Source organism: Cavia porcellus, unplaced genomic scaffold, assembly GCF_034190915.1.
Source record: "Cavia porcellus strain 051 isolate PalLab524CR breed Dunkin Hartley unplaced genomic scaffold, mCavPor4.1 scaffold_19, whole genome shotgun sequence".
Taxonomy (NCBI): Eukaryota; Metazoa; Chordata; class Mammalia; order Rodentia; family Caviidae; genus Cavia; species Cavia porcellus.
The window spans coordinates 34,550,983-34,578,641 of NW_026947502.1; the positions used below are offsets into that span (position 1 = coordinate 34,550,983).

The 27,659-nt window shown below is 38.1% G+C and overlaps 1 protein-coding gene across 1 annotated transcript in view; it reads left to right on the forward strand.

Annotated features, from left to right (window-relative positions):
* Nucleotides 1-5,495: 5,495 nt before the first annotated feature.
* The window catches only part of Dcp2 (decapping mRNA 2), a 57,278-nt gene continuing 35,114 nt past the window's right edge, over nt 5,496-27,659 (forward strand). Inside the window, exons 1-2 of the mRNA XM_003473178.5 lie at nt 5,496-5,775; nt 26,103-26,254. Of these exons, the coding sequence (XP_003473226.2) occupies nt 5,723-5,775; nt 26,103-26,254 (205 nt within the window). The 5' untranslated portion in view covers nt 5,496-5,722. The remainder of the gene's footprint in view (nt 5,776-26,102; nt 26,255-27,659) is intronic.

Sequence of the window (27,659 nt, forward strand, 5' to 3'; positions counted from 1 at the left end):
GTCTCCTTTAAACTGCTTCTGCTTCATCCCATTAAACCAAACAATGCTTGGGAGATAGACATGACAGGAGAAGCCAGAATGGGATGGCAAGAGAAAAAGGGATAGTCTACAATGTTAGGGTTGTTGTATATTTCAAAAAATATTTATACATTATATGCTATTATTTAAGATTATTTTTCTCAAACTCAGGGCCTCATGAATGTTAGGAAAGCAGTATTCTACCCCTGATGTACACCACTATCCTGACATTTCTGTTATGTGTTACATGTACAGAAACTGTATATGTACAGTTTCCATCTGGAATGTCTCCTGAAAGCTCGTATGTTAATGACTTCGTCCCCACCTCAGTGCTATTTGAAGGTAGTAGAACCTGGAAGAGGCATATCTAATAGAAGGTCTCAAGGTTGGGGGTGGGTGGGTACCTTTGCAGGGGATTGTGGGGCCTCATTCTCTTCCTTTTTCTTTTCTTTTTTTTGCATTTCCTATGAGAAGAACAGTTTTGCTGCACCATGCTTTTTGTCATGATATACTGACCTGTCCCAACCCACAAACAAGCAAGCCAATAAATCATGAACTAAAACCTCAAAAACGGAGCCAAAAACCCCCCCAAAAAATCCTGTTCTTCCTTTAATTATCTTAGGCACTTGTTAAAGTGATACAAAGCTGCCTAACAATAAATTATATAGTGCTTATATTTATACATAATATATACATATTATATATGTATCTAAAGAGAACAGTTGAAGTCAGTATTAATTTGACTTTCTGGTAAAAGCAAAAACTCACCCAGACAAAAATACTTTCAGCACAGATTAGAGCAGAGATTCACTTCTTTTAACTTTTTTCTTAAGAGAGACATTTTTCTTTATCTTAAGATTTTGCATTTCTGCACCCCTGCTCCAGGAATCTCAGCACATATGTAGTGAAAGCTCATCCATTTTTTTACTCTTCAGTTAAATATTTATGGATTGCCTACTATATGATCGGGGATATTCTAGGCAACTAGGTATTCAGTAGACAAGATAAAAGATCCTTGCTTTGTTGTAACATATAATAAAGTGGGGAGAGGGCAAAACTTAATTGAAATAATTTCAGTTGAGAAAGCAGAGCATGAGGGAAATAAAGGAACATGATATAGTAGCAGGATGCGTCTACTGAAACAGGGAAGACTATTGAGAACAGGTCATTGTAAAGATTCTGATACTTTATAGAGCAAATATTCTTGCCTATATAAAATCTGCAACAAGCGCTCCAGGGTAGCTGTACTCTGAGCAGTAGGCTCACAGATCTGTGCTCTTGTTTCCACAGTGTGGCTCCAGTGTCTTAGGCTCTCAGCTTCACCTTGCAAAAGGAGTGGAAAATGTACAGATTACATGGAGGATATCAGGAGCTGCACTTGGAAGTTGAGTGTAACACTTTTATCTGCATTCCATTAGTCAGAAATCAGTTATCTGCTTTCATCTAAATGCAAGTGGTCAGTAAGACTGAGCTAGAGATCAAAGAGTTCTGCTTGTTAGTAGAATTTACTAGTAGCAGCTATGGGAGATGCTCTAACAGAAGGAGAAAGCGGGGCTAGAAAAGGAGGCAATTATGTGTTGCTCCATAAGCATTGAGCTGAACCGTAAGAAGTTTGCAGAGATGAAAACATGCTTTGACAGACTTAGTTTAACCTTGCTCAATTTGTTTAATTTTGTGTGCTAGGATTGACACCAGGTGTGCTACATGGGATACAGCTTCCATTCAGCTACAGTATATCCTTCAGACTCTCTCAGTTTAGGAGGCCAAGAAACAAGTTAAATATTTTTTTAATCAAGATTTGATGAGGCCAGGGATTTAGCTCAGCAGCACAAGCACCTGCTTTGCAAGCATGAGGTTGTGAGTTTGGTACAAAAAAAAAAATAAAAAGATTTGATGGCAGCTCTGTTCTAAACTCATAAGCAGTTTAGAAAAAACTGAATTTCAGTTCTGACTCCACTGAATCAGAGAAAACGCATTTACTCGTTTCATCTTTATAAGTAATTTATAAGCCTCATTAATTCCTATCTGCCTAATCTTTGTAGTTAGACTAAATGAGATAGCATATTTTAAAACTATAAAGGTTTTGATCAACTCAATTATGTAAATATCAAACCAGAATTATAATTTAAGAACTCAAGTGTTGCCTTTTACCTCAACTATAATCTCTAAGTGATTTGTTTTTTATCAAGCCAAAGGCTGCTGGAGCCTGTATACATTTGGATGGGCATGAAGCCTTGGGATTTTTGGAAATCATGGCTCAGAACACTTCTCTAGTAATGCAGCTTCTGAGAGAGAGAGAGAGAGAGAGAGAGAGAGAGAGAGAGAGGGAGAGAAAGAGAGAGACAGAGAGACAGAGAGACAGAGAGAGAGACACACACAGAGAGAGAGAGACAGAGACAGAGACAGAGAGACAGAGAGACAGAGAGAGACAGAGAGAGAGACAGAGAGAGACAGAGAGAGAAAAGGGGATGGAGAGGGAGTGGGCTGTAAAGTAACTTGGAAGATGCTTCACAGATATGCTTCGCATATCTGAAATTTTTAATGGAGCAAATAGATTCAGCACTACCATGAGAATTTGAGACTTTCTGACCCTTAAGAGATCCAAAAAAAAAAAAAAATTGTAGTCATCCCTAAGCTGAAGTCCTGTAAAGATACCAGGAAGACTTCCTTCCTTGCTGTAGCAGATTGTTGGTAAGAGGTAAGATAGAACAAATACAAATAGGTACAAAGGAGAGAAGGAAAATTATAACTAAAAATTGTACTTTTATGAACATTGCAACTTCTGGGACACAGATGAAGTTGTCCAAGGCTGTCCATCTTGTTATTCCCTTGGTTAATTTAGACCTGCTTTCTTCTAGACTCATCATGCCACATTCCTTAATGACACAGTAAGTCCATAAATCTACATTGTTAAGAAAATAAAGAGCAGAAACTTGATCTAAAGATAAAAGAGGAGACTGAGAGAATTCAAAAAATGCTTAAATTATCCATTAAAAAAAGAACAACAGCACCCATACCTATAAAAGGGCCAGTGCCCTTTTGGAGGAGAGGGTGGGCCACCTTTTCTGTTGGTTTCCACTCTCTCAAGAGAAACACAAATGTTGCCAGTTCCAAGAAATAATGTACCTCGTTTCTCTGAATACCTATACACCCCTGGTAAGTGTGTACTTCTGCCCTATAAATCTTTTCTGTGCTTCTTATTGAGAAGTCCTGAAAAATCAGTTTCTCCAACATGGTCAGTGAACCTGCAGATACCTTTTGCAGGTAGGGCAGTTTGGGTTCCTACTCTCTGCTTTGAGAATTCTCTCGGATTCTGGTAACAGTAACATGCTTCCTCCTATATCATTGGTCCATGGGGGTCAGCCCACTTGCTGACCCTAGTTTCACTGCCATTATTTTAGGTGCCCTAAAAAAATAGACTTGAGCTCCAAGTGGGACAACTAAGAAAAACACAGTAACTATCAAAGTGTCCCCCAGTCAGTGACTGGACTTTCAGTCACAACAGAGTGACAGGAAATAAAAGAACTGAGGGCTTACCCTCACTAATCTATATACAATACTGACCAGACTGGTAACTGGCAGCATCTGTATTTCTTTGCCCAATGGCTTGGCTTTTACTGGTTTTAAGAGCCCTCCTTGCTGCCCATGGGGCAGGTGGGGGTGTGGTCCCTAAGAACAGCCCTTGACCAGTGACTGATGATCAGAGTTTGTATATAAACCCCCATCATTCCTACTCCTTGAGTGGAATTACTCTTAGGCAGGTGTCTTACATTGGGCTTGTGAGTACTTTAGATGGATTAAACTCCAGTTATCCACAATGCTAACTTTCTTGATAGTAAGCTCTGTAGTGGCTTTCTTATCCTTGATTTGCTCCTGTGCTCTGCTGCCAGTGTTTCCTTGGATTATCTCCTTTAAAGACTACTTGAACTCAAGTCCTTTCTGGATTATCTCCTTTAAAGACTACTTGAACTCCTTTCTCAGGGCTGGCTTCTTAGGCAAACTAAACTAAGACATGTATTGTCTCATAAGAGGGCTGAATAAAGTAAATATTTCAATGTATGCTGTTCTACTTGATTCTCAAAATACAGTACTTCCAACAGAGCCTGGAAACATTTTCTCTTTAGTGAATTTGACCAGCCAGAAAGTATGATTTACATATACCTAAACCATGTTTCCAAGCAATAACACAACCACAACATCCTATAGGGAAACTCTCAGAAAACAAGTCCTATCCATGTGCTGGGAATTTCCAAACAACTTTTGTAGCACTTGACTCCAGGTTTTTAAGGCCTTCCTCTTAAGTACCAAGGAATACTGAAGTACCATGCAAAATGAACGATTGACAGAGACCAACTTAGTAGCAAATAGCAGTTGAGAGGAATAGAAATCAGCAGGAGAAAACTTCAAAAAGGACTTTTTTGTGGGGGGGGGGTACTGAAATTTGAACTCAGGACTTCAGGCTTGCAGAGCCGGCACTGTGTCACAGAGCTGTATCCCCGCCCAACAGGTATTATTAATACTCTCTGAAAGATAGAAATATTTCATATTTGAAGGAGGAATATATCATCATGAGAAAGCATCAGTTGAACAAAGAATTACAGAAAAGTAAAAATTCTATAAATGCTCGGGAGATAAATTTGATTCCTCTAAGACAAAGTTGAAAAACTGGAGCATAAAATGGATGGTGATAAGCTTCATATCATGCTAAGAATAGAAGGCATATCAAAATCAGAAGGCATATCAAAATCTGATGAGGGGAATGACTGAAAACTGACAAGATAGTGACCTGCTCTACATCAATTTAAGGCAGTTGCACAGGCCAAGAACGATTGTGGCCTAATCCTCCATCCTCTTTGTGGGCTTTAATGCGGTAGGGTGGGCCCCTTGATGGTCCCTAGCTCCCAGCACCAATCTATTCTGCTTCTCGGTTGTGCCAGAAAACTCTAAACACAACGTTGTTTTCTTCATAGTTGGGAGTAAAGTACCGGGGAGAGATTGAGGTGAATCGCATCAGAAAGTGTGCTTTCTTCAGGCTTTGTAGTAAAGGGATATCTCTAAGCCTGGAGGCAGTGGGGCCTGTGTTAACCGTGTATGCAAGGTATCTGGTGACAAGAATCATAAATGCATGCTCGTGCTTAACAAATACACCGCTCATGGTCTGCCCCACAAAGCTAGTAACAGCTCAGTCAAGAATGGATGTTCAGACCACGCCAAAGTCCCGGATGTTGGTCTCTGGTCCTTAGGGAAGATCTGGGAGCGCTAAACTTCCCAGTCTTGCAAAGCAGATATGACACGCATGCGCCTACGCATCTCAAGGGTTCAGTCAAAGGCGGCGGGAAGTTACTTTTCAGAGCAGGAACTGAGCAGCTTGAAAACTGATTCGAGACCACGGACCAATAAACAAACGTCTCATTGGCTTAATTTGCGCAGGCTCACAACGTTCCGGATTCCTATTGGGCCTTTCAAGTAGAGCGGGGGCGTGTCTCCCGGGGTTCCGCCCCGCGCCTCGACCCATCCTCCGGGTCCAGGGCTGAGGCAGCGGGACGGAAGTGAGCGGGTCCCGCCCCTTCCCGCCCTCGGTTTAGTCAGAGCGGTCGCCGCAGCCGCTGCCTGCTTCTGTCCGGCGAGCCGGAGTCTCCGTGCTGTACGTCGGTCCCCGGCCGCGCGGAGCCGGGATGCACTGCTCCTGCTGTGGGTCCTCATCATGGAGACCAAACGGGTGGAGATTCCCGGCGGCGTGCTGGACGATCTCTGCAGGTACGGCGCTGCCCGGCCTCCTCCCGCCTCCCCAGTTCCTCCGCGTCTCGGGCTCCAGAGGTCTCTGTGTCTTCTTCCCGCCCGGGTCTGGGTTCTCGCTGCCGCCTCACTTAGCTTCTCCCGCTAACCCCTTTCCCCGCCGCCGCCGCCCCTGGGCTTCCCGGGCCCGGCCGCCTCCCTCTCGGAGCGCGCGGCGTTTCCGCCTAGCCCCGTGCCGGGGCTGCGCTGCAACCGCACATGACGCCGCTTCGCGGGGCCTGCATCCCTTAGCTCCTCCGCCCCGGTGTCCACATTTGTTTCCTGCCTTTGCCTTCACACCCCTTTCCTCTTTCTTGCTCCTCGAGTGTATGGAGAGCGTAGTGTATGAACTGAAATATTAGAATCCCGGGGGATGTAAGTTTTCACACGGAACCCTTGTAGTTTTACTTCCGTGCGTGGCATATTAAGAATTAATAGTTCTCTTCATCCCAGGATTTTGTGTGCGGGACTATCTAGAGCTCCCTTCTGCCCCGCCTTAATTATCCTACGTGACGAGAAATTTATCTTCCCAGATGGCCAAACGCGTGTAAAATGTATTTAACAGATTTTGTCGAAATAAAATTGTTGCACTGTTACCAAGTTTCGTAATGTGGATTACGAAATAATTTAGGTTAAGAGTAGAAACTATGATAAAATACCTTTCACTTATAGTTACTGTGTTTATGTTAAAAGTGAGACAGTAATGTCGCATTCCGCTTTTTTTATTGTTAAGGAAAGAGCTAATATTGTAGTTTGTGCTGGATAATTTTCCATTTTCATCTGAACAATCAGATTTTGAGACTTTGTAACTTGTGCAAGGTCATATCCATTCCATTCACAAAATTGAAATTTGCAGCCTACACCCCCTCCAACTAGTTGCTTATGCTTTCTCTAGGTGAATATAATAAAGCCGAACATTTTAAGCCCCATAAAAGAAAAGTACATATAAATATATTAATTTGCAGCTAATAATAAATGTCGTACTTTGGGGATGGAAGATTTACATTTTTGAACCGTGATAGTCAGATAAACGCTTAAAAGGCACTTATTTTCTATGATCCCAAATATGGTAGAAAAAGGCAAACATTTGATATATGAATGTCTAGATAAATGCCTAAGAGAATAAGAATTAAAAGTAGGATTATATGGTTGTCATCTTAATGTTTACAAAAAAATTTTTTTGTGCATTTTGTAGTTAGAAAAAATTAAAGATGAGTATTTAAAAAGTGAGTACTGCAGTAATTATGGGTACAGGGTGTTAAAATTGATTTTGAAAAAGCTCAGATGAGCTTCTACTTTTTCTTTTCTTTCTTTCTGATACTGGGAATCGAACTACAGACCTTGTGCTTATGCAATTTTTATAGACATCTAAACTATCCTTCCTAGGATCACATGATTTAAAGAAATGACATCAGCCATTATTCTAGATGTTGAACCCATTCACATAATAATTGTGTTTTTTTATGCTTTGTTTTTAAACATGTTAAACATCTGTGAAATGTTAAAGATACTTAGTTTTCTAATAGATGTGTTTAAATTATTTTCTTAGACTAATCTTTTGGACTAGTTTTAATTTTTTCCTTTAAGTTCTTTTAAAATTATCTTACAATTGCAATATTTGGTTGTATAGATAAAAATGAGATATATTAAAAAATTAGGGCTAGCTGTTTGAATAACTGGTAATGAAACCATGTTCTTAACACTTTAGTTTTTAAAAGTATTGCTGTTCACAGTAGTTATTCCTTTGTTGATTAATTCAAACTTTCTTATGTTAATAATTTAAGCTTTCCATTGTGGGTTTAAATTTTTCTCACACTTAGAATTTAACTCCTCTAAAGATAAATTTTAAGTTGAAAGGTTAAATTTCTGGACTTCTTTGAATTTAAGGTGCCTCTTGATGATACGTTTGTCTAGACTCTTGTTTTTACTTTTCATTTTCTCCCCAATTGTATTATTTTGTTATTATAGTAGTATTTTTAAGAGCTTTTTGTTTTGAATTACTTTGGATAAATGACATCCTACTGCTAATCATGCCAACTTCCATCATTGTTGTATATTAATAAGTTTTGGAGAAGTGTAAAACTTCCAGCTAATTTTGCTAAAAAAAATTAGAGAATGCTTAAAATTTCAAATTATGACTAACCATTAGGCTGCTTTTATTTATGATGTGGAGTATTATTGTCAGTTTTCTTAATATACAGTGTTTTATTTACTGGAATATTATCCAGTCATTACCGATTTCTAAGGCCATTACCAAACATTAAATTGAAAGAAAATATTTTTGTGTTGAGACATGCATGCCTCTTGCCTTTGGTTAAAACAAAATTTTGAGTGAAACAGCATGAAAGAATTTAAACCTATATAACACTGGTTGATTAGAGAGGAGTGGAATTAAAGGAGAGAAGGGGAAGACTTAACATTTCCTACTAGACAAAAATTAGTTATATAAATCGTTGCATAAAATGTATGTAGAAGTAATGTAAACCTGGCCTATCAAGACACATGTTTGTACTTCCAACTCAGGGAGGCTGAGGCAGGAGGATGGGTGAAAACAGCAGTTTGAGACCAGCCTGGTCAGGATAGTGAGATCTTGTCCCAGAAGAAGAAAAAAAATGTGTCTTTAAAAATGCTAAAGTAAATCTGCAGCATGTTATAGTGAGTTAGGGTACACTGGTTTTTTTACATTAAAGAGAAGTATTTTAATGGCTCCCAAAAAGTCACGTACAAAGATTTTTAAATACTGCGTGAAGCAGTATTGAAGTTTGATAAGTTAAGTATTTAAATTGCTTATTAAAGATCTGAAAGCATGTTTTTAAAGTAAAAATGAAAACTGGGATTTGATAAGTTATCTTTCAAAAAAATGCTTGGAATTTGGTCAGGCCACTCTACTGTTAAAAAGGTGAAGAAAGATATTTTATGGCAACAGTTGCCACTGTTTTGGAGCAAGCTCCTGTTCATTAAATAATTTGTGCTGATCTCAGCCATAGTACTGTTGAATTATACTGAAAAGTTTATTTTTTTATTTTATTAGTGCTTGGCAGTCTTTGCTAATCTGTCTGTAGGAACATTAAAAAATGTTTTGTGAGAAAGTTATTTTATAGCTGATATTGTAGCTATTACTATATCCATATATATATATATATATATATATATATATATAAACTTACACTTTAAAAACAAACAGAAAACCAGTCTGGCTGTGCATTTTGGGCTGGTCTTGAACTCTCAAGGTAGTCCTCTTGCCTCAGGGATGTACTACCATGCTTGCCACAAACTCATACTTTAAAATCTTTGTGTCAGAAATATTCACAAAGTGAAAGCATTAAACAGGTAAATTTCATGTTATCAAAATTGCCCTTTTTTTAATAAACTTTTCTCAAGTTTTTAACAAAAGATGTAATTTTGTATACGACTTAAAAATCAGCACCAATGGATTTATTTTATTTGATTTTTTGTCTTTTTGAGACAGGATGTTGCTATGCAGTTTTAGCTGACCTTAAACTCACTCTGTTAGCCCTTGCTGGTCTCAAACTAGCAATAGTCCTTCTGCCTCAGTCTCCCGAGTGTTGGGATTCAGGCATGTGCTACTATGACCGGCTTTTTTTTTTTTTTTTTTTTTGGTACCAGGCCTTGAATTTAGGACCTTGCGCTTGCCAGGCTCGCACTGTGCCACTGAGCTATATTCTCGGCCCCAATGTTTTACTATTTGTTGATTTTAAGAGTTGAAGAATAATAAAAGCATTTGTTCTGTACTATAAGCCGGTAGATATTGTTCACAATAGAGGCAGCTCTACTGGCCAGGATTTTGTTTTCTATACAGCCTCAGTAATAAGTGTGGAAGGAAAATGTCCAAATGAATTCTTTCTTACATTCTATCAATTAGACAAAATGTTATCTTTTAGTTTTTTTCTTAAGGGAAAGAAGTATGCTTTCCTCACTATTTTCTGAATTCCTTTTTCTTCTTCTTCTCTTCTTTTTCTTCTTTCTTCTTCTTGTCACTGTTCTAAATCTGGCTTTGTGTTTGTACTCTGATTCTCCTCTACCTTGCTCCTCACCTCCTGTATATAGTTTCTAGCCTCTCCCCCTCTGTCCCCATTCTCCCCCGTTATATTCTTGTTGAATGCTAAATCATACTTTTTATTCTACAGAACTCTGTTTTTCTGTAGACTGCCCTCCTATGGACCTCCACTTTCCTGGTCCATTCTTGATCTGATGCTCCCTAGATTGGCTAAAAAACAGGTGTGCTAGAATTCATTTTCATGACTCTAGTTTGTATTCTTCCTTGGTTTTATTGATGTTTTGCTGGTTCACATTTTAATTTCTTTTGAGGGGGTCATTGGGAATAAACTGCCTCAGTTCTTATGTGCCTGTTTCTCCTACACTTATGTGACCAGATGGTTCAAGTCCCACACTTTGAGTAGCCAGGTTGTGGGAAGGATCTTCACTGCTATAGTGCTTCTGTGGAGCTTATTTTGGTAATGATAGAATTCACTTCTAAGGAATCTTATTCGGTGATGGTGATGGTGTATTTTAAAAAGAAAAAAAATGTTACTGCTCTGAAAAAGCTTTGTACATCTCTGAGGAAAAAGTCCTGCCGTGTGATCCTCAGCCCACACTCCCTCACGTTGGAGTTGGTCCCCAGGGCCTTGCACATGCTAGGAAAGTGCCCTACCCGCTGAACTACATTCTCAGCCCTGTCTAAGAGTTTTTATTTTGACACAAGGTCTTGCTAAGTTGCCCGTGCTAGCCTGGAACCGGGAAACCTGCCTCCTGGTTAGCTGGGATTACAGCCATGTACCACTTAGATCTATTCCTTTTTTCTAGACCCTGTGTTTGTTTGCTTACTTGTTTTTTTCCTTCCTTCCTTCCTTGACACTTTTTTTTTAGCTTGTTTAATTTTTTCTTTGTCATGTTTTAGATTTTCCTTAGCTGTTGAGGGATCTGTGGTTGCCTTTTCATCCTGCAGATGTGACAGTAGAGGGGCTTACTCACTGGTCGGCTTCTTTATGTGAGTAGGTAAGGCTACTCTTGGTGGCCTTCTGAAAGCACTGTGTGGAAGTTTTGGTTGGGATTCCGACACTCAATCCTAGCAGTGAAGTCATAAAACCGCTATCCTGTGTTCCCCACTATTACAGGAAAGCTCTTGATTTAATGGAGTAAGAGAAGCAGCCAGTCCTCTGTTACTTACATAACCCTTGTCATTTACTTTGTTTTTAGACTAATTTCTTATGTCCATCCTCCAGCTTCCTTTCTTAAGGCTTTTCTGGGTTGGGTTAGGGTGAATTTTGACTTTGACCTTATCCCAAGCATTTTCTTGTGTTGTTGGTTGTGGTTAGTGTTCTCTAGAAATTTGTCAAAGTGGGAATTTCTATTAAAATGATGGTACACTGAATGTGAACATCTACTCCACTGAAAAAGTTAATTAGAAAAATAAAAATGCTTTAACCTACAAGGAAGGGAAGACTTAACTGAAGAGATAAGCCACAAAATTTGGAAATTAAAAGCAGATAGGAAAGTGATACGTGACTTTGAAGATAGGAGGAAAACAGTTTCTTCTCAACTTAGAATATAGAACACTTCTAGGACCAGAAGTCAGGGATTTTCCTCACATATCAAGCAAGAAATCAGTTCTGCAGCAAACTGGTACCCTTACTCAATTCATTTCTAATGTTACCTATCTGAAAGGGCATTAGATAGAGAGCTCAGTTCCACAAGGGTGTCTTTCCCCCTCTAGTTCATTTTATTTACTAGAGTGCTTACAGAACTTGGAAGCACTTCCTATTGTAGAAAGGACACTGATAAAGACATGCGTATACAGGAAGGTTATGTAGGAAGAGGCTTGGATATTCCGAGCCCTCATAGGATGTGTCCACCCCCCTTGCCCAGGAATCTCTGTGTGTTCAGCTATTTAATGCTGCCCAGCCCTGTACCTCTGGATTTTTATGGAGGTTCCATTACTTTGGCAGGATTGATAAATCATTGATCGTTGGTAACTCATTCAGTCTTCAGTCCCCCTCCCTCCATGGGGTGGTGAATAAGACTAAAGGTTCCAACCCTTTAACTGCAGGGTAGGTTCTTCTGACAGCCAGTCCTCATCCGAAGCTGTCCAAGACTCCTAGTTAGCGGTCATCTTACTTGCATACAAAGACATTTACCATTTTGGTGACTTGCTTTGTGAGTATAATTCATTCAGTAAACATGCTTATAATCGCATATCAAAGCAAATTTCCCCATTATTTCAATGGAAACCCAGATGATTTGCTCCACAACCCAAATATATTCATAAGAAATTGGATTTAGCTATTCAAATAAATGATTACAATATTGCAATATGATAAAATACAAAATATAAAGAAAAATAAGTTAACTTGCCCTTACCTTTGAAAGCCTTTGTGGCTGGTGTGAGGCAAGAGAGGAGGGTTAGTGTGTAGGACAACTTTCACTGTCACATTGCTGTCTGTGGGCTCACTAGAATCTTTCTTTTTGAGCAGCTTTAACAAGGAATGTATCCAGTGACACTTGATTTTGTCACCCCTGAGGATTTCACAGAAATGTGACATTGTGTCATTAAACAGATTTATCCCTTGCTCTTTTTCTGGTGGGGGTTTTCTTCCAAATTTTGCACTGTTTCCCATATTTTATGCCTCTCCCAAATCTCACTGCTATAGATGAGAGCTGTTGTATAACTGCTGTTGGTAGCTGACTACCAACAGTTCTGCTGCGTGCAAGGGGGGGGGGGATTCATTGGTTCAGTGTGATCATATGATGTTCATGTCATATTTTACTTGTGTTGCAAGATATCACTTGTTTATCAGATTGAAATTTATTAGAAAAGTTTGCTCATCTTGCAGAACACTTGCGAATCACTACTGTACTCACAGCCCAAGGTTTTACTGTAGAACCACATTGATTTAGCACACCTGAAAGAACTGAGAAACTATTGTAGTACTATCAGTTTGCTCAGAATAAAAGAATACTGAAAAATGGGAGAAGTGAATTTATGTGTCTGGTTTAGACCACTCTTACTCACCTCTCGATTATGTATGGCATCCTGACTTTTGCCTTCTCGGTGGAAGACTGGAAGTCCTTCCCTATGAGTGTTGAGCTGCCCAAGCTCAGGTAACTACAGTGACACTGAGGGCTCTCTAGTTAAATGATTCAGCGTGTGTTGCCTCATAGTTTGACAGGCTGTCTTAAATAGTGTTGTAGTCACACATAAGAAGATCTGAAATATACCTCTGATGAAAGCAAGAGCTAAAACTGACAAACTACTGCCAAGAATCAACTGGGCGGATAGAAGAAGACTTAAAACTACATTAATCTCCTCGAAGAAGTTGCTGTTGACAACCATAATGTTGCCATAATTGATGGGGACCAGGACAGATTCCTCGATTCTTGTGTGCCACAAAGAACAAACAATGTGCATGCAACAGTGAGGAAAGAGCAGCGAAGTTTATTGAGATGATAGTCTAGTGAGTACCAGGATAGCACCTGTGAAAGGAAAATGGCATGATAGCTGAGGACATTGTAGGGGTTTAAAATGTTGAGCTGGTCTTGGGCACCCCCTTTTGGGCTCTTCTAGAGCAAGATTGACAACACAATTGACGGAATGCCAAGTCATGTCAGTTTCCTCTATTAACATGAGCTTTTCCGTAATTTATCCTGTTACAGTTCTATAAGGTGCAATCAGTGTGCAGGAATCTTCAGTGAGCTTCAGGTCATGAAGGCTGCTTTCTGTGCACATGTGTCCTGGTTGGAATTTTGGAGTTTTCAGGGCAGACTTGGGAGGTAGTGTCTTTGTTTTTCTTATTTTTGCCTCTGAGTAACATGCCTTAGAACAAAGGCTGGAGTTGGCCCTGATGAGTTGCTCAGGCTCACTTGAATGGAAGGGAGTGGTCTTGTAATGGGGGAGGGGAACTGTCCAGTAGCCCCCAATTGTGCTGTCTATATTAGTAACATTAAAAAGGGTGATCTATGAAAGCATACCGTAAAACTGAAAACAGCAGAATTAAAAAGAGCAGAAATGAAAATCTCAGTAAATGACTTGGCTGTGTATATTCAGGAATATTCCCAGAAAATAGAGGGAAGAAAGGAAAATTAAAAAATAACAGAGAATGGTTAAAAGTAAGACCAGGATGGTTCCATGAGGCCTTTCAGCACAGATGAGTTTCCAAGTAGATGAAAATCCACTGAGTGACACTTGTGGATTAAAAAAATCTAGAAAATTCTGAAAGAAAATACTTTCACCAACCTAAAATTCTTCACCCAAATTAAGTGAGAGTACAGATATTTTCAGTGTTTCTCTGCATCCTTCCTTCTGAATGTATGGGAAAATGCATTTTATGAATGGAAGAGTACATTAAAGAGAAGAAAGACAAGCATAGAAGAAATAAGCTGTAATTGGGGATGAAGAGAAGGTAACCATAGGATGCTAGTAAGGAGATACATGACAGATGTGAGCCAAATAAATATAGAGGATAACTGGTCCAGATTGAAATAGATCAGAAGAATCATGGACAGTCTTTAAGGTAAAAACATGGATCTGCATTAACAATCTTGAAAAAGTTTGGGAAACTAATGGAAGATTAATTTAGTGAATTAGTAATCAGTAAAAAGTACTGTATAGAGAAAAATGAAGCAAAGGCATGATAATTATTGTGGGGCAAGTAAAAGATTCTGCAGGAAGTAAATCAGTTTATTCATATGATTATTTGTGAATTACATTAAGAGTCCATGTAAAGACTGCTCATATGACAAAAGATAAGGTAGACAATGTATTTAAGATCTTAATTGGCTTTATTTGGAATTCTGGACTCAGCAACACTTTATTCTATCAAACAGCATAAGTATTTCATTGAGCTAAGTGTAAGACATTGATTTTATAGTAAGAGTGTTGAAGAAAGAAAGAAACAACTTTCTTTTAAAGTTCTTGAAAGGCAGTGTCTGGGAAATAGAACAATAGAAAAACAATAGGTTAGTATTAGATTACTTAAGGTTATGTTTGTTTGTTTGGTAAAGACTAAAGCAGACGAGACTTCATTACCATCCATTTCATCATCATTGAAGCTGGCCTTCAAGAAACAACTTGGTTTGTCTTTAGTGACTATTTTGGTCAGTTGGAGGCCTAGTGCAGGCAGGATCTTGGCCCAAGAACAAGGGCATCTTAAATTTTTACTTAAAAGATTTAACCCAGTAATTTTCAATTCAGAGTGAATTTGGTCCCCTCAGATCAACTGGCAATATTTGGAAATACTTTTGGTTGTTAAGACATGGCTGGGGATGCTGCTGTACATGCTACAATTCACAGAACAGCACCTCTAACAGAATTACCTGCTTTAAAATGTCAGTAGTGACAAAATTGAGAAACTAACCAAAACTGATATAATTGTGTTGGGAGGTAGAAATATGAGAACGGTAGATGGATGACTGCAATATGATATCTTTAACTCTTTGAGAAGATGCCCATAAGGGAATAAACAAAATTACTGGTTATTTTTGAGGAATTTACACATTGATTTCCATCATAGTTATCCTAGTTTACATTCACATCAGCAGTGTAGAGCAGTTTTCTTTTTCTTTTGAGGTTCTAGTAGGAGAGCGCAGCTATTCACATACCCTTGACTGGGGATGGTCGTCCTCTTGACTGGACATGCAGCTTCGGGAGGAAGGAAGGGGACACCCGCCTAGCCGGCCAGATCAGCCAGATCAACCCTGGCGATCAGTGGGGTGACAGATATCGCAGCCTCCTCACCCTCACATCCAAGAGTTTCTTTTTCTGTGTGGTGTCACCAGCACTGTTTGATTTGATGATACATGCATATCCACGTTTATCACAGAACAGTTCAAAAATAGTTTAAAAATCCTGAAAGTGGCCTATTTGGGCAACAGATGAGTGAATAAATAAAATGCATTATGTATAAATGATATAGTACTACTCTTTCATAGAGGATAAACTTCATTCATTTACAGAGAATAAATACCTTGAGACCATAATGTAAAGTGAAATAAATCAGGCACACAAGCTTTAATGTTTTATGGTTTCTCTTACATGACAAATCCAAAATACAAAGAGTAAAAGACAGACAATAAGGAGATACATATTTTACAAATGGAAAGGGGACCAAGAGAAGAAAGGAAGAGTTAAGGAAAGGAGGAAAGAGGATCAAAATTAATTAAGGGGTTTTTTTTGTACTGGGCATCAAACTTGCAACCTCGCACTTGCCAGGCAGGTGCTTATGCTGCTGAGCTAAATCCCTGGCCCAGGACTGCAAACATGTAGTAGTAAAAAAATAAAAAACTGCAAAAATTAAGTGTCAATCAAGCAAAAAAAAGGAAGTTATGGGGAGTGGGAGTGGAAATAGTCAGTGCCTTATCTTCCACAGTGCCGGTCAATAGAAAATGCCTCAAACTGAGTTCAGAAAAAAGAGGGCGTGGGCAGAGGATTTAGCTCCAGTGGTATAAGGGGATAAGCGCCTGCCTGGCAAATGTGAGGTCAGGAGTTCAATCCCTAGTACCCCCCAAACAAACAAACAAAAAAAAAGGGCTAGTTTTGTTGTGTGGTGTTATGTTTTACCTGAAAAAAGGTCTCTCTGTGTAGTTCAGACTGGCCTGAATTCCCAGCCATCCTCCTGCTTCAGCCTGCAGAGTGCTGGGGATATGAACGTGCACCACCCTTCCTGGCAGGGACTGATTTTTGCAGTGCTTTTTGTTATCTGTCTGCTACCTGGAGGCTATGATGGTCTGAAAAACGAGGGATTCCAAAAATTAAAAAGGAAGTGCTTTGTTAGCTGAGCTCAGTGAGGACACTGTCCCAGAAAGCAGTCAGGGAAGTATGCCTCGGGCCAGGGGCTGCAGGGAGTTATAACCCAGCAAACCGCCAGGGTCTTAGGATCAGTTTGTCTCCTCAAAAGATAATTTGGTTTAGTTTTACAGGAACCAGGGAGGTGGAACAAGCAGTTACAGGGACCAGGAGGCAGGGAGTGGGTTACATGGTGGTTGAGTTGCAAGATTGCAACTTAAATGGCTATTACACAAGTTTTACAGAAAGAAAACAAATTATAAAAGCACCTTAAGTAATAAGTACAGTATATTCTGAGTTTTCAAGCTTATAACAGAGGCCAGTCACACACATGGGTGGTGGTCTTGCAATTCAATTCTCAAAGATTAAAATGGAAAGTTGTAATCTAGTTTGAGCATGTGCAGATCAAGGTTGAACCCTAGACTTCCTAAGCAGTTTTATGGGGTCGTTTTCCTGACTGTTCTCCCCCTTACCATCTCTAAAACTTGCGTGTTCCTAGGGCTTTTTGGTCCTATAGCTAGAAAACTGTACTTTATACTTATGTTACTGTCCATGTCTGGTATGTTACTGTCCATGTCTGGGACCAGCCAGCCAGAGAACAGAAAGAAAAAACAAGAGATTGTCCTTACTTTTTTGGAACCATACAACTCTTGAAATTGGAAAGGAAGGCTTTTTTTGTCCCTAGGGTTTTAGGCTCTGTGGGCCTTTATTACTGTTACTTCTAAAACCATGATAAGACTGATTGTGGATTGGTACCTGAAAGAATGGAGAAAAGAAAATTAGAATTTCTCTCACCCTCTCCCAAGCATTAGAAGACGCTAGTGGACTCCTTTCTTTATCTTTGAGGCAGAACTCAAGAACCTTTGCAACTTTCTCTGTCTTTGGTTGATGCCTGCTTCCAGCCTCCAGTCCAGGACAGTGGATAACAGACAGTACGAAGTGGTACACTCACTTAGATTCTGGTCTTTTCAGAACTTCCTTCAATTTTCCTTTCATAGTTTCCAAATGACTGCTTTCTATATCTTTTCACATTTTATAGCTGTATTCGATGGGAGGAACATATTAGTGCATGCTTAGCCAAGAAGGATCTATAAGCTCAAAGGTAAACTATAATCTAGAAAATCTTTGCATATTTTTATTACTGCAATCAGTTTGTTAAGACTGTTAGGAATAAAAATACGCAAAAATATAGTATGTATGTCACTGAACTAATTTGGAAGGGTTTATGAACAGTAATAATAAAAATCATAAAGTTGCTATGATAATCTGTATGTTGTGATAAATACTGATTGTTTAAAGAAATTAAAAAAATTATTACAGTATAAGACATTTCTGTTATTAATCTCCCTCAAAATAATCCCCTTTGAACATATTTATCCCATTGTATTTGTAGTTTTCTGGAGCAGTTCTGGAAGTCTACTTTCATGAATGTCTTTAGTTGTGCTGTCATGAATATCTAGATGTCCTAAATTGATTCAAAGTGATTACCTTTAATGATCATTTTACTTTGAGGAAAAGCTAGTATTCACACGGTGGAAGATCTAGTGAATAAGATGTATGAAATCACACCATGCTGTTTTTTAAAAAATTTTATTTAAAGAGGAAAAAAAAGGTAGTAATACAAAATTTCAAAAACACTAAGAAATCACTAGTTGATAAATTACATACTGTCATCTTAGAAATAGTTGTTTAGATTACAAAATTAAAGCATACAAAGTGAACATTCAGACAGTGAGACTGTAAACAGTTGTGCTCAACGATCCAACAAAAACTTAGTAATATGGTCATCTGTCTTACATGCTTAAACATACATGCAATTATATCCTTTACAGCACTTTCTTTTCCTCTTTTTTACAATAGCAATTACACATTTTGGGTTTTATTACTTCTACAGTTCTTTTTTCTTTTTACACTAGAGACGCACTGTGATATTTATAAATATGACTCATTTATTTCACTTATGAGGATAGTCTCAAGTTGTTTCCATTTACCTATGAAGGCCTCAGGAGCATCCTTTTTATAGTTGAGTAATATTCCATTGTATAAAAATACCCCATCTTTTTCATCTACTCTGCAGTTGATGGGCATTTTGGTTGTTTCCAAGATTTAGCTATTATAAATTAGGGTGCTATGAATATAGGTACACATATATCACTGTGACATGACCTTTTTGGTTTTCTGGGAAAATAACCAGGAGAGAAGTAGGTGGGATGAATGGAGCTTCCAATTCTAGTCTTCTGAGAAATCTCCATAGTGGTTTCTATAGTGGCTGCACAGACTACACTCACACCAACAATGGAGCAGTGTTCCTTGCCCGCCCCCTCAGCCTCACCAACATTTGTTATCAGTTGATTTTTTGATGGCAACTATTCTTTCCTGAATGAGATGAAATCTCAATGCTGTTTTAATTTGCATTTCTCGAATGACCAGTGATGGTGAACATTTGTTCATATATATATTTGCCATCTTGATCTGAGAACTATGTGTTCATTTCAGATGCCCATTTTTGGAGAGGGTCTTTGAATTTGGAGCCTTCATGTTTTTCAATTCTTTGTATGTTCTGGATATAAGTCCTTTGTCTGAGGGGTTGCTGGCTAAAATTCTTCCCCATTTTGTGGTTTTTCTTTTTACTCTGTTGGTGATTTCTTTTGAAGTGCAGAAACTTTTCAATAATATGAGATCCCAGTTGTTGATTCTTTGAAGTGTTTCCTGTGCAGTTTGCATTTTGTTCATGAATTTTCTGCCTACCCCTATGTCTCCAAGACTTCTACCTACCTTGTCTTCCAGTAGATGTAGTGTTTCTGTTTTAATATTTAGATCTTTGATCTATTTAGTCTTTAGTTTTGTGATAGGTATTTAGATCTTTGATCTATTTAGTCTTTAGTTTTGTGATAGGTATGGGTCTAGTTTCAGTCTTCAGCCTGTGGAAAGCCAATTTTCCAACACCATTTATTAAAGAGGCTATCCTTCTTCCAGTGAACATGTTTAGCCCCTTTGTCAAATATCAGGTGGGTAAGTGTCATTGTAGTTGTGTTTGTATCTTCTAATCTGTTCCATTGATCCTCAGGTCTATTTCTTTGCCAGTACCATGCTGATTGTATCACTGTGGCTTTGTAGTATAGTCTCAAGTCAGGAATTGAGATTCCTCTTGCCTTGCCTTTGTTGCCCAGAATTGTCTTTGGTATTTTAGGTTTCTTCTGTTTGCAAATGAGTTTTAGGAGTGTTTTCTCGAGATCTGTGAGGTGTGTCAATGGTATTTTGATTGGGATTGCATTAAATCTGTGTAACAGTTTTGGGAGTATGGTCATTTTCACAATGTTGGTTCTTCCTAACCATGAATAAGGAAATCCTTCTATTTTCTAATATCCTCTTCAATCTCCTTTTTTAGCGTAGCATAATTTTCACTATAAAGGTCTTTTACATTCTTAGGTTGATTCCTAAGTATTTCATTTTTGTTAGATGCTATTGTGAAAGGCCATATTTCCATAATTTTTCTTAAGTGAGTTTTTTGTTTGTGTACAAGAAGGCTATTGATCTTTGAGCATTACTTTGTATCTAGCTACATTGCTGAATTTGTTTATTATCGCTGGTAGTCTTTCAATGGAGTTTTTTGGGTTTCTATATAGAGTATCGTGTCATCTACAAATATTGACAGTTTAACTTCTTCCTTTCCTATCTTTATTCCTCCCTCTTGTTTGATTGCCCTGGGTAGTATTTCCAGAACTATTGAATAGGAGTAGTGATAATGGATATCCTTGTCTTGTTCCTTATTTTACAGTGAAGGCTTTCAGTTTTTGTCCATTTAGTATAATGTTGGCTGTTGGTTTGCCACAGATGGCCTTAATGAAATTGAGGTAGACACCATGTATTTCGAGTTTCTGAAGGGTTTTTATCATGAACATATGTTGGATGTTATGAAAAGCTTTTTCTTCATCTATTGAGATGACCACGTGGTTTTTGTTTTGGGCTCTGTTGATATGATGTATTACATTTATTGATTTGTGTATGTTAAACCATCCTACAGTCCTGGAATGTATCCCACTTGGTCATGATATATAATGTTGTTGATAATTTGCTGCATTCTGTTTGCCAGTATTTTATTGAGAATCTTTGCATCAGTGTTCATTAGTGAGATTGACCTGTAGTTCTCCTTTTTGGTTGGGTCTTCCTCTGGTTTTGGTATCAGAGTAATACTTGCCTGCAGGAATGATTTATGGAGGATTGCTTCCTTTTCAATTTCATTGAAGATTTTAAGGCATATTGGCATCAGATCTTCTCTAAATTTCTTGTAAAATTCAGCCATGAATCCATCAGGACTTGGGCTTTTCTTTGCTGGTAAGTTTTTAATCACATTTTCAGTTTTAATAGCTGATATTGGGTTATTCAAAATTGCTGTATCTTCTTGGCTGAGCTTTGGTAGTTCATATGTTTTCTAGAAATCTGTCCATTTCTTCTGTTTTCCATCCTGTGTGAGTAGAGATTTTCAAAGTAGATATTCATGATCTTTTGAATTTCCATGGGATCTGTAGTAATTTCCCCCTTTTCAGTCCTTCTTGTATGAATTTGGGTTTTTTCTTTCTTTTTCTTTATAAGGGTAGTAGAGGTTTGTCAACACCATACTGTTTTTATGAATCTGCCTTTCTTTTTTTTTTTTTTTAATTTTATTTAAGGAGAAAAGAAAAAAAAAAGCAGGGAAAGGGTACAAGTTATACAGATTTACAGAAAAAAAATGAACAGTAGGAAATCACTAGTTAATGGATTACATATTGTCATCTTAGAAATAATTGTTCAAGTCACAAAATTAAAGCTTGTAAAGTGGACATTCCATCAATGATACTGCAAACAGTTCTGTTCATTGATCCAATAAAACTCTGTGATATCATTTTCTATCTTATACACTTAAATATGCATGCAGTTATATAGTTTGGAGCACTTTCTTTTCCTCTCTTTTGTACCATGACTATTACACATTTTGGGTTTCATTGCTCCCACGGTTCTTATTACTTTTTTGGAAGAGAGTAAAACCAAATGTGACATAACAGAACAGAATCGGTCAAGTCAAAAGGGTGGACATAATAGATAATGTAAAAACATAATACAAGGTGATCAACAATGGTTACCATAATGCCTCCCGCTATCTCTAATAGAATTGCCTATATCGTTAGTTATAATACAATTGAACAAAACAGTAAAGAATAAAACCGACAAAACCAAAACATTGGAGACATTGTAGGTCTTCAAAAGTAGATAAAAGTCAACAAGAATGGGCGTCATAATGAATCTCATTATCTTCACAGCTGATGCCTAAACTTTCGAACCTGATACTATCCAGCAAACAGAATAGGGGAACATCAGTTAAAAACCAGATGGTGAGAGTAATACAGGGCTTTAAATCAAGGTAATGAAAAGTCAAAGTGGGTTACTATAATATATCCTGCTATTTTTTTCCTTTAATTAAAAGGATAAAGATAAAAAAGTAAATAATGGAGTGGAGATTGAGATAAAAGAGGGCATAACAACGAAACAGCGCAGATCAAAACATAACCATTTAAGCAGAATAGTGTTTCACCACCAGATAATCCTAACCTAAAAGTAGTTACCATATTGTTTCTTTCTTTGAAATCCTTGAGTACAACTTCGTATACTGTAGCATTAAGTATATCAAAACAATGTAAAACCATTCAAGAGAATGACAGCATTACAGAGTATTTAGAATCGACTAACAGAAAATGAACAATGGTTTCTGTATAATCTCCTTGTCTTTAAAAGGTTTTTGCTTATACTATCGTACATAATAAAATCCAATAAGATACAGCCTATTTAGACCATTGGAGACAGAAGGACAAAAGCTAGATGAGACTTCAAAACAAGATGATACTAAATCAGTATTACCTATTAAGATGTCATTTTCTCCAAAATAGCTGTTCCTATCATCCAATCTTCTCTGCCTCATTTCTGTTGAGCTCTTTTTCTGTCAGTAGCTGTCAGTTTGTCTTCTTCATTTTGTTCTCTGCTCCATTCGTTGTGGCCTCTCTGCCATTATTTCTGGATTCTTTGTATTTTTCTTTTTTTAGAATATCCTGTAATACTCTCTGTAGAATTGAATTGGTGGTTGCAAATTCCCCCAGTTCCTCTTTATCCTGGAAGCACCTTGTTTTTCCATCAATTTCCAGGGACAGTTGTGTAGGATATCTCAATCTTGGCTGGAGATTATTATCTTTCAAAGCTTGAATTATTTCCCCCCACGCTCTTCGTGATTTGATGGTTTGTGCAGAGAAATCTGCTGTAATTCTGATGGGTGTTCCCTTGTAAGTGGTCTGTTTCTTGTCTCTTACAGCTTTTAATATTCTGTTCTTGTATTGAATTTCTGGAATTTTTATTATTATATGCCTGGGTGTTGCTCTGTTTGGGTTGTAGGTAGCTGGGGTCCTGTATGCCTCATACATCTGAGTATCTTTACCTTTTGTTAAATTAGGAAAATTCTCCTGGATTATTTCTGTGAGTAGCTGTTGTAGTTCACTTGTTTGTGTCCCTACTTCTTCTTTTATGTTCTTAATCCTTAAGTTATGGATCCTCTTATCATCTTCTTGTCTTTGTATTATTGCTGTTTGTTTCTTTGTTATTTTAAAGAAGTTTTTCATTTCATTCTCCCATATTACAAGTCTGCCCTCCAGTTCAGATAGTCTGTCCTTAGTTTCTTTCAAGCTGTTATGCCAGTCTTCTATAGACTTCTTAGTATCTTGGTAGTCCCTTTGAACCTGCTTCACGTATTCTATGCTTTCTCTGTTTTCTCCATCAAACAATTCTCCCCTTTTTTTCTGTTCTTCCATTCCACCACCTGTTTTTTCTTGGGTGGTACTTAGCATTTCTCTAACTATTCTGCATACTTCTAGCTTCAGGTCATTGATAACTTCATTCCTGAATTGGTCTATGAGGCTCTCTATATGGTGCCTTATGTGTATTGGTGCGGTGTCTGCTATTGCCTGTTTCTCAGAATTGGGGGCCGAGGAGCCTTTCTTGTTGCTGCCTCTTCCCATGCTGCCTCCTCTTCTCTGTTCCTTATATATGCAAGCTTATATAAGAGGCCCAGCTTCTCTCCCAGTCAGCCACAGCCTGATCGAATTGCGCCAGTTAGGTGTTCCCGCTCACCGCTGCGCACCAGGGAGTTACGGACCAGGCAGCCTACGTGTCGGGATCTGGGTTGGGACAGTCTACCAGGTCCGCCGGCAGCATCACGCAGGCCAGGCACTTTTCACCAATCCCGCTTGAGAGGCGGATGTGTGGCTGGAGTCGCCACTGCGCCCTGCTCCCGCAGGACTGCTCGGGCCCAGAAAGTCCTCTGCTGGAGTCAAACTGTGGTAGAGTGTCAGTTTCTCTCACTCACCTCACCACAAGTCAGTGCACGCCTCCCTGCCGTTCGCAGATTGCCGTTCTCAGAGCTTCTGCGCGTCTCTCTCCTTGCCGAGCCACTGTAGAGGCAGCCAGCAGCCGCGCGGCGGGAAACCCAAATCCCGGCTTACAATGGCGCAGGGTCCAGCCTCCACACTGAGGCTTTTCTGTTCCTGTTTTAGCACCAGGACTGCATTCCAAGTTGGTTTCTCTCAGCCCAGTTCGTTCCTGAGTCAGCAGAGCATATCTCCACCTGCTTATGTCTCCTTAATCCGCACCATTCCTGGCTTCTGAGCCGAGTCTTTCAGAGAGCCTCCGGTAGTTGCTGTTATCTGTCCGCCATGTTCTCCCGGAACGAATCTGCCTTTCTGTTAGATGGCACTGGGTGCAATGTTTGTCATATTTTTGATTACACTTCATAAAGACATGAAATAGCACTTCCAGAACTGCTTCAGGAAATCACAAGAATGATGATGTATGTGTTCAGAGAAATAGCAGTGTTTTGAGGGGATTAATGGCAATGTCTTTTACTGTAATTATGAAAAATACAATGTTCAATGTATATTTTGGTTATACCTCATATGTGTGTGTTCTGGGGAATCTGGTATACTTAGATGATAATGGTAGTGTTTGTATGTCTAAGCAGTTTCTAGGAATGTAGCTCAGTGGAGTGTTTGCCTCACATATGCAAGACCGTGGATGTACTCCCCGGTACAGCTGGAAAACAGAAGATTTACCAATATGATGAGGAAAGTGGAGGATGCAGTATAAGAATGGCAGCTTATGAGTTCCAAGAATTAAGTCTTACTAGATACGAAGAACCTCTCAGTGATGAGAATGAATGGTTGGGCAGGGACCAGATCCCAAGTGGTGTATAGCAGAGTTTTGGTGTTATGCCTTCCCTAGTGCTATTAGATGTGCGACCTTTTGTTCTTGGTGTATAAGCAATTTAAGTTCCTTTTCCCCATGATTTTTCTGAATTGAAATAGATTACTGTTTGTACATTTATCTTATTTCCTCATTCTTTATTGGAATGTTATACATTAGTTTTTGTAATTTAAAAATATTTTCTTGAGATTTCATTGGGCACTTGAGAAGAGCCATGTTGATTAGTCCCATCACTACTGAGTAATGAAAATGATCAAACTGGTGATACTTTTTTAATTTAAAAAGATGACTAAAAACAATTGAACCAAGTGAGAAGTGTGACAAAATACGAGACTTTCAGTCTAATTTCATTAAAACTATGGAGACTACTAAATAACCTCTGGTGACCAAAAGCAGAGTGGTTGGATGGAAATAGAAAGATCAGATTGACACTACAGTTTCAAAGGGATGGGAGGAAATTTGGAAGTGATGGCTGCGTGCACTATCTTGATGGTGATGATCAAGGGTCATCCGTATATCAGATTAAACAGTACACGTTATACTTGTTTATAGGAGTCTTCAAAAACCTTTTACTAAAAGAAAAACATGACTTAAAACCAGTGGGCTCATTTTACTTAGTTCAATGTATCTCTAATAGTTACTAGAAAAGATTTACCAAAAATGTTTAGCAAAAGAATTAGTAAATGCTTAATGACTGTTTTAAATTTTCAGTTCAATTTATAAATTCTACCTTTTCTATCTCACCAAAAGAGACCTCTTCAGGAGGTCTGTTATGTTAATAAGAGCTGCAAGAAAGTATTAGTTTGTTTCTTTCACCATATTTCTTCGTGAAGTTTTGTATGTAAAGGTTAGTTAAGATCATATGAAACGTTTGTATTGACTCTTACAAATATATTTGCATATATTGATGGAAATGTTACTAGACACAGGAAGCAACCCTAGTGAAGGATGTTTTCTTGTCCACATTGTTAGCAAGTTTTTATTTCTGTACTTGTAAACAGAATACTCTTAAAAAATTCTATTTTGAGATAAGTATTGTATAATCTCTCATTTTCTCTCTCTGAAGACTCATTTCTCTCACGGTGATTTCCCCAAATTCTGACTGCTTCCTTGATTAGTATTGCTTTTGATCCTTTTTCTCTATTGGTGGATCAGGGGTAAAACTGTTAAATAGGTTAAAATAAATCATTGCAATTGGTAAATATAATCTTTGTATGTGTTTTGTTTTTGACAGCCGATTTATTTTGCATATTCCCAGCGAGGAAAGAGACAATGCAATCCGAGTGTGTTTTCAGATTGAACTTGCCCATTGGTTTTACTTGGATTTCTACATGCAGAACACACCAGGATTACCTCAGTGTGGGATAAGGGACTTTGCTAAAGCTGATATCCTTTTGTTACTATGATGACTGTCTTTCATTCTCGTTAATAAAAGTTTCAATTTCCTTTTGCTTGTCTTTGAGATTTTTAACTTACTAAATAGCATGTCCTTGATTTCTAAAAATTGTCTCTCATATATGTATGTATGTGTGTGTATATATTACATATATATATTCATTTTTTAAGGGTTAGGGATATAGCCCAGTAGTAGAGCACTTACCTAACATACACTGAGGCTCTGGGTTTGATCCTCAGTACTCAAAAAAAAAAAAATATATATATATATATATATATATATATATATATAGTAGACTCAATGTAGTAATATAGTCTTATTTCTATACATAGTCTCTTGAAAGATCATAAATTAGAAGTTGACTTTACGGGGCTGGGGATTTAGCTTAGCAGCATAAGCACCTGCCTTGTGAGCAGGCGGCATGAGTTCAATCCCTGGTACCAGAAAAAATAAGAAAAAAAAAAAAAAAAAAGAAATTGATTTTACTTTCTTTTAGAAACTATTTCTAAAACATATGTTTTTAACTTCATTCTTAGACTGTTTTATCAAATAATCTTCAATCAGATTACTGTTCGGATTTACTTAGAGATTTCTTTTTTTTTTTTTTTTTTTTTTTGTCTTTTTCCTTTTTATCGGTACCGGGGATCTAACTCATGACTGTTTGCTTGCAAGGCAGGCGCTTATGCCGCTGAGCTAAATCCCCAGCCCCTTAGAGATTTCTTAATAATTACCAAATATTCACTGTGTTAAAAGCAGTTGAGCTAAGATGCCTTGTTTTGCATTGTGGAGGTCTCCCCCCTCCCGCACCAAGCATAAAGCATATATACATTCAACTGAATTTGTACTTCCAAGCCTAGTATATTAGAACTACAGTTGAAATAGGTATTGGTGACATAAAATATCTGCTTCCTGTCGCTTTCTTGCGTTCCATGAAATACAGAGCTCCTTAGACTGTAGAAAATGGATAAAATACTGTTTTGGATAGGTTAATCATAGTAAGTTTTTGATCAAGGTAAGCAGTGTTACTCAGATCATTTTAAGTAGTATTGGAGGGAATTTACTCAGCCCTTAGTTTGGACCATGCAGTAGGCTGTTTTCTAACTTGAGATAAGGAGCAGGAAGGTTCTGAGCCACAATAATGAAATTATAAAGAAAAAGCGTATGAGAAACAGATATCAAAGCAGGTGGTTAAACCATTTGACCCATTAAATATTTAGGAGTTAATGAGGAATCAAAGGGAGATAGAGGTATACTGTATACCATCTTTGGCTTGGTTATAGGTAATATGAAGAAGTCTTTGGTTTTAGGGAGTTACAGTCCAGTTAACCCATCTTTTGTTTTGGTCATTTTGTGTAGATTTATGTTTCTACCATAGCAGCTCTGTATACTTTGGGG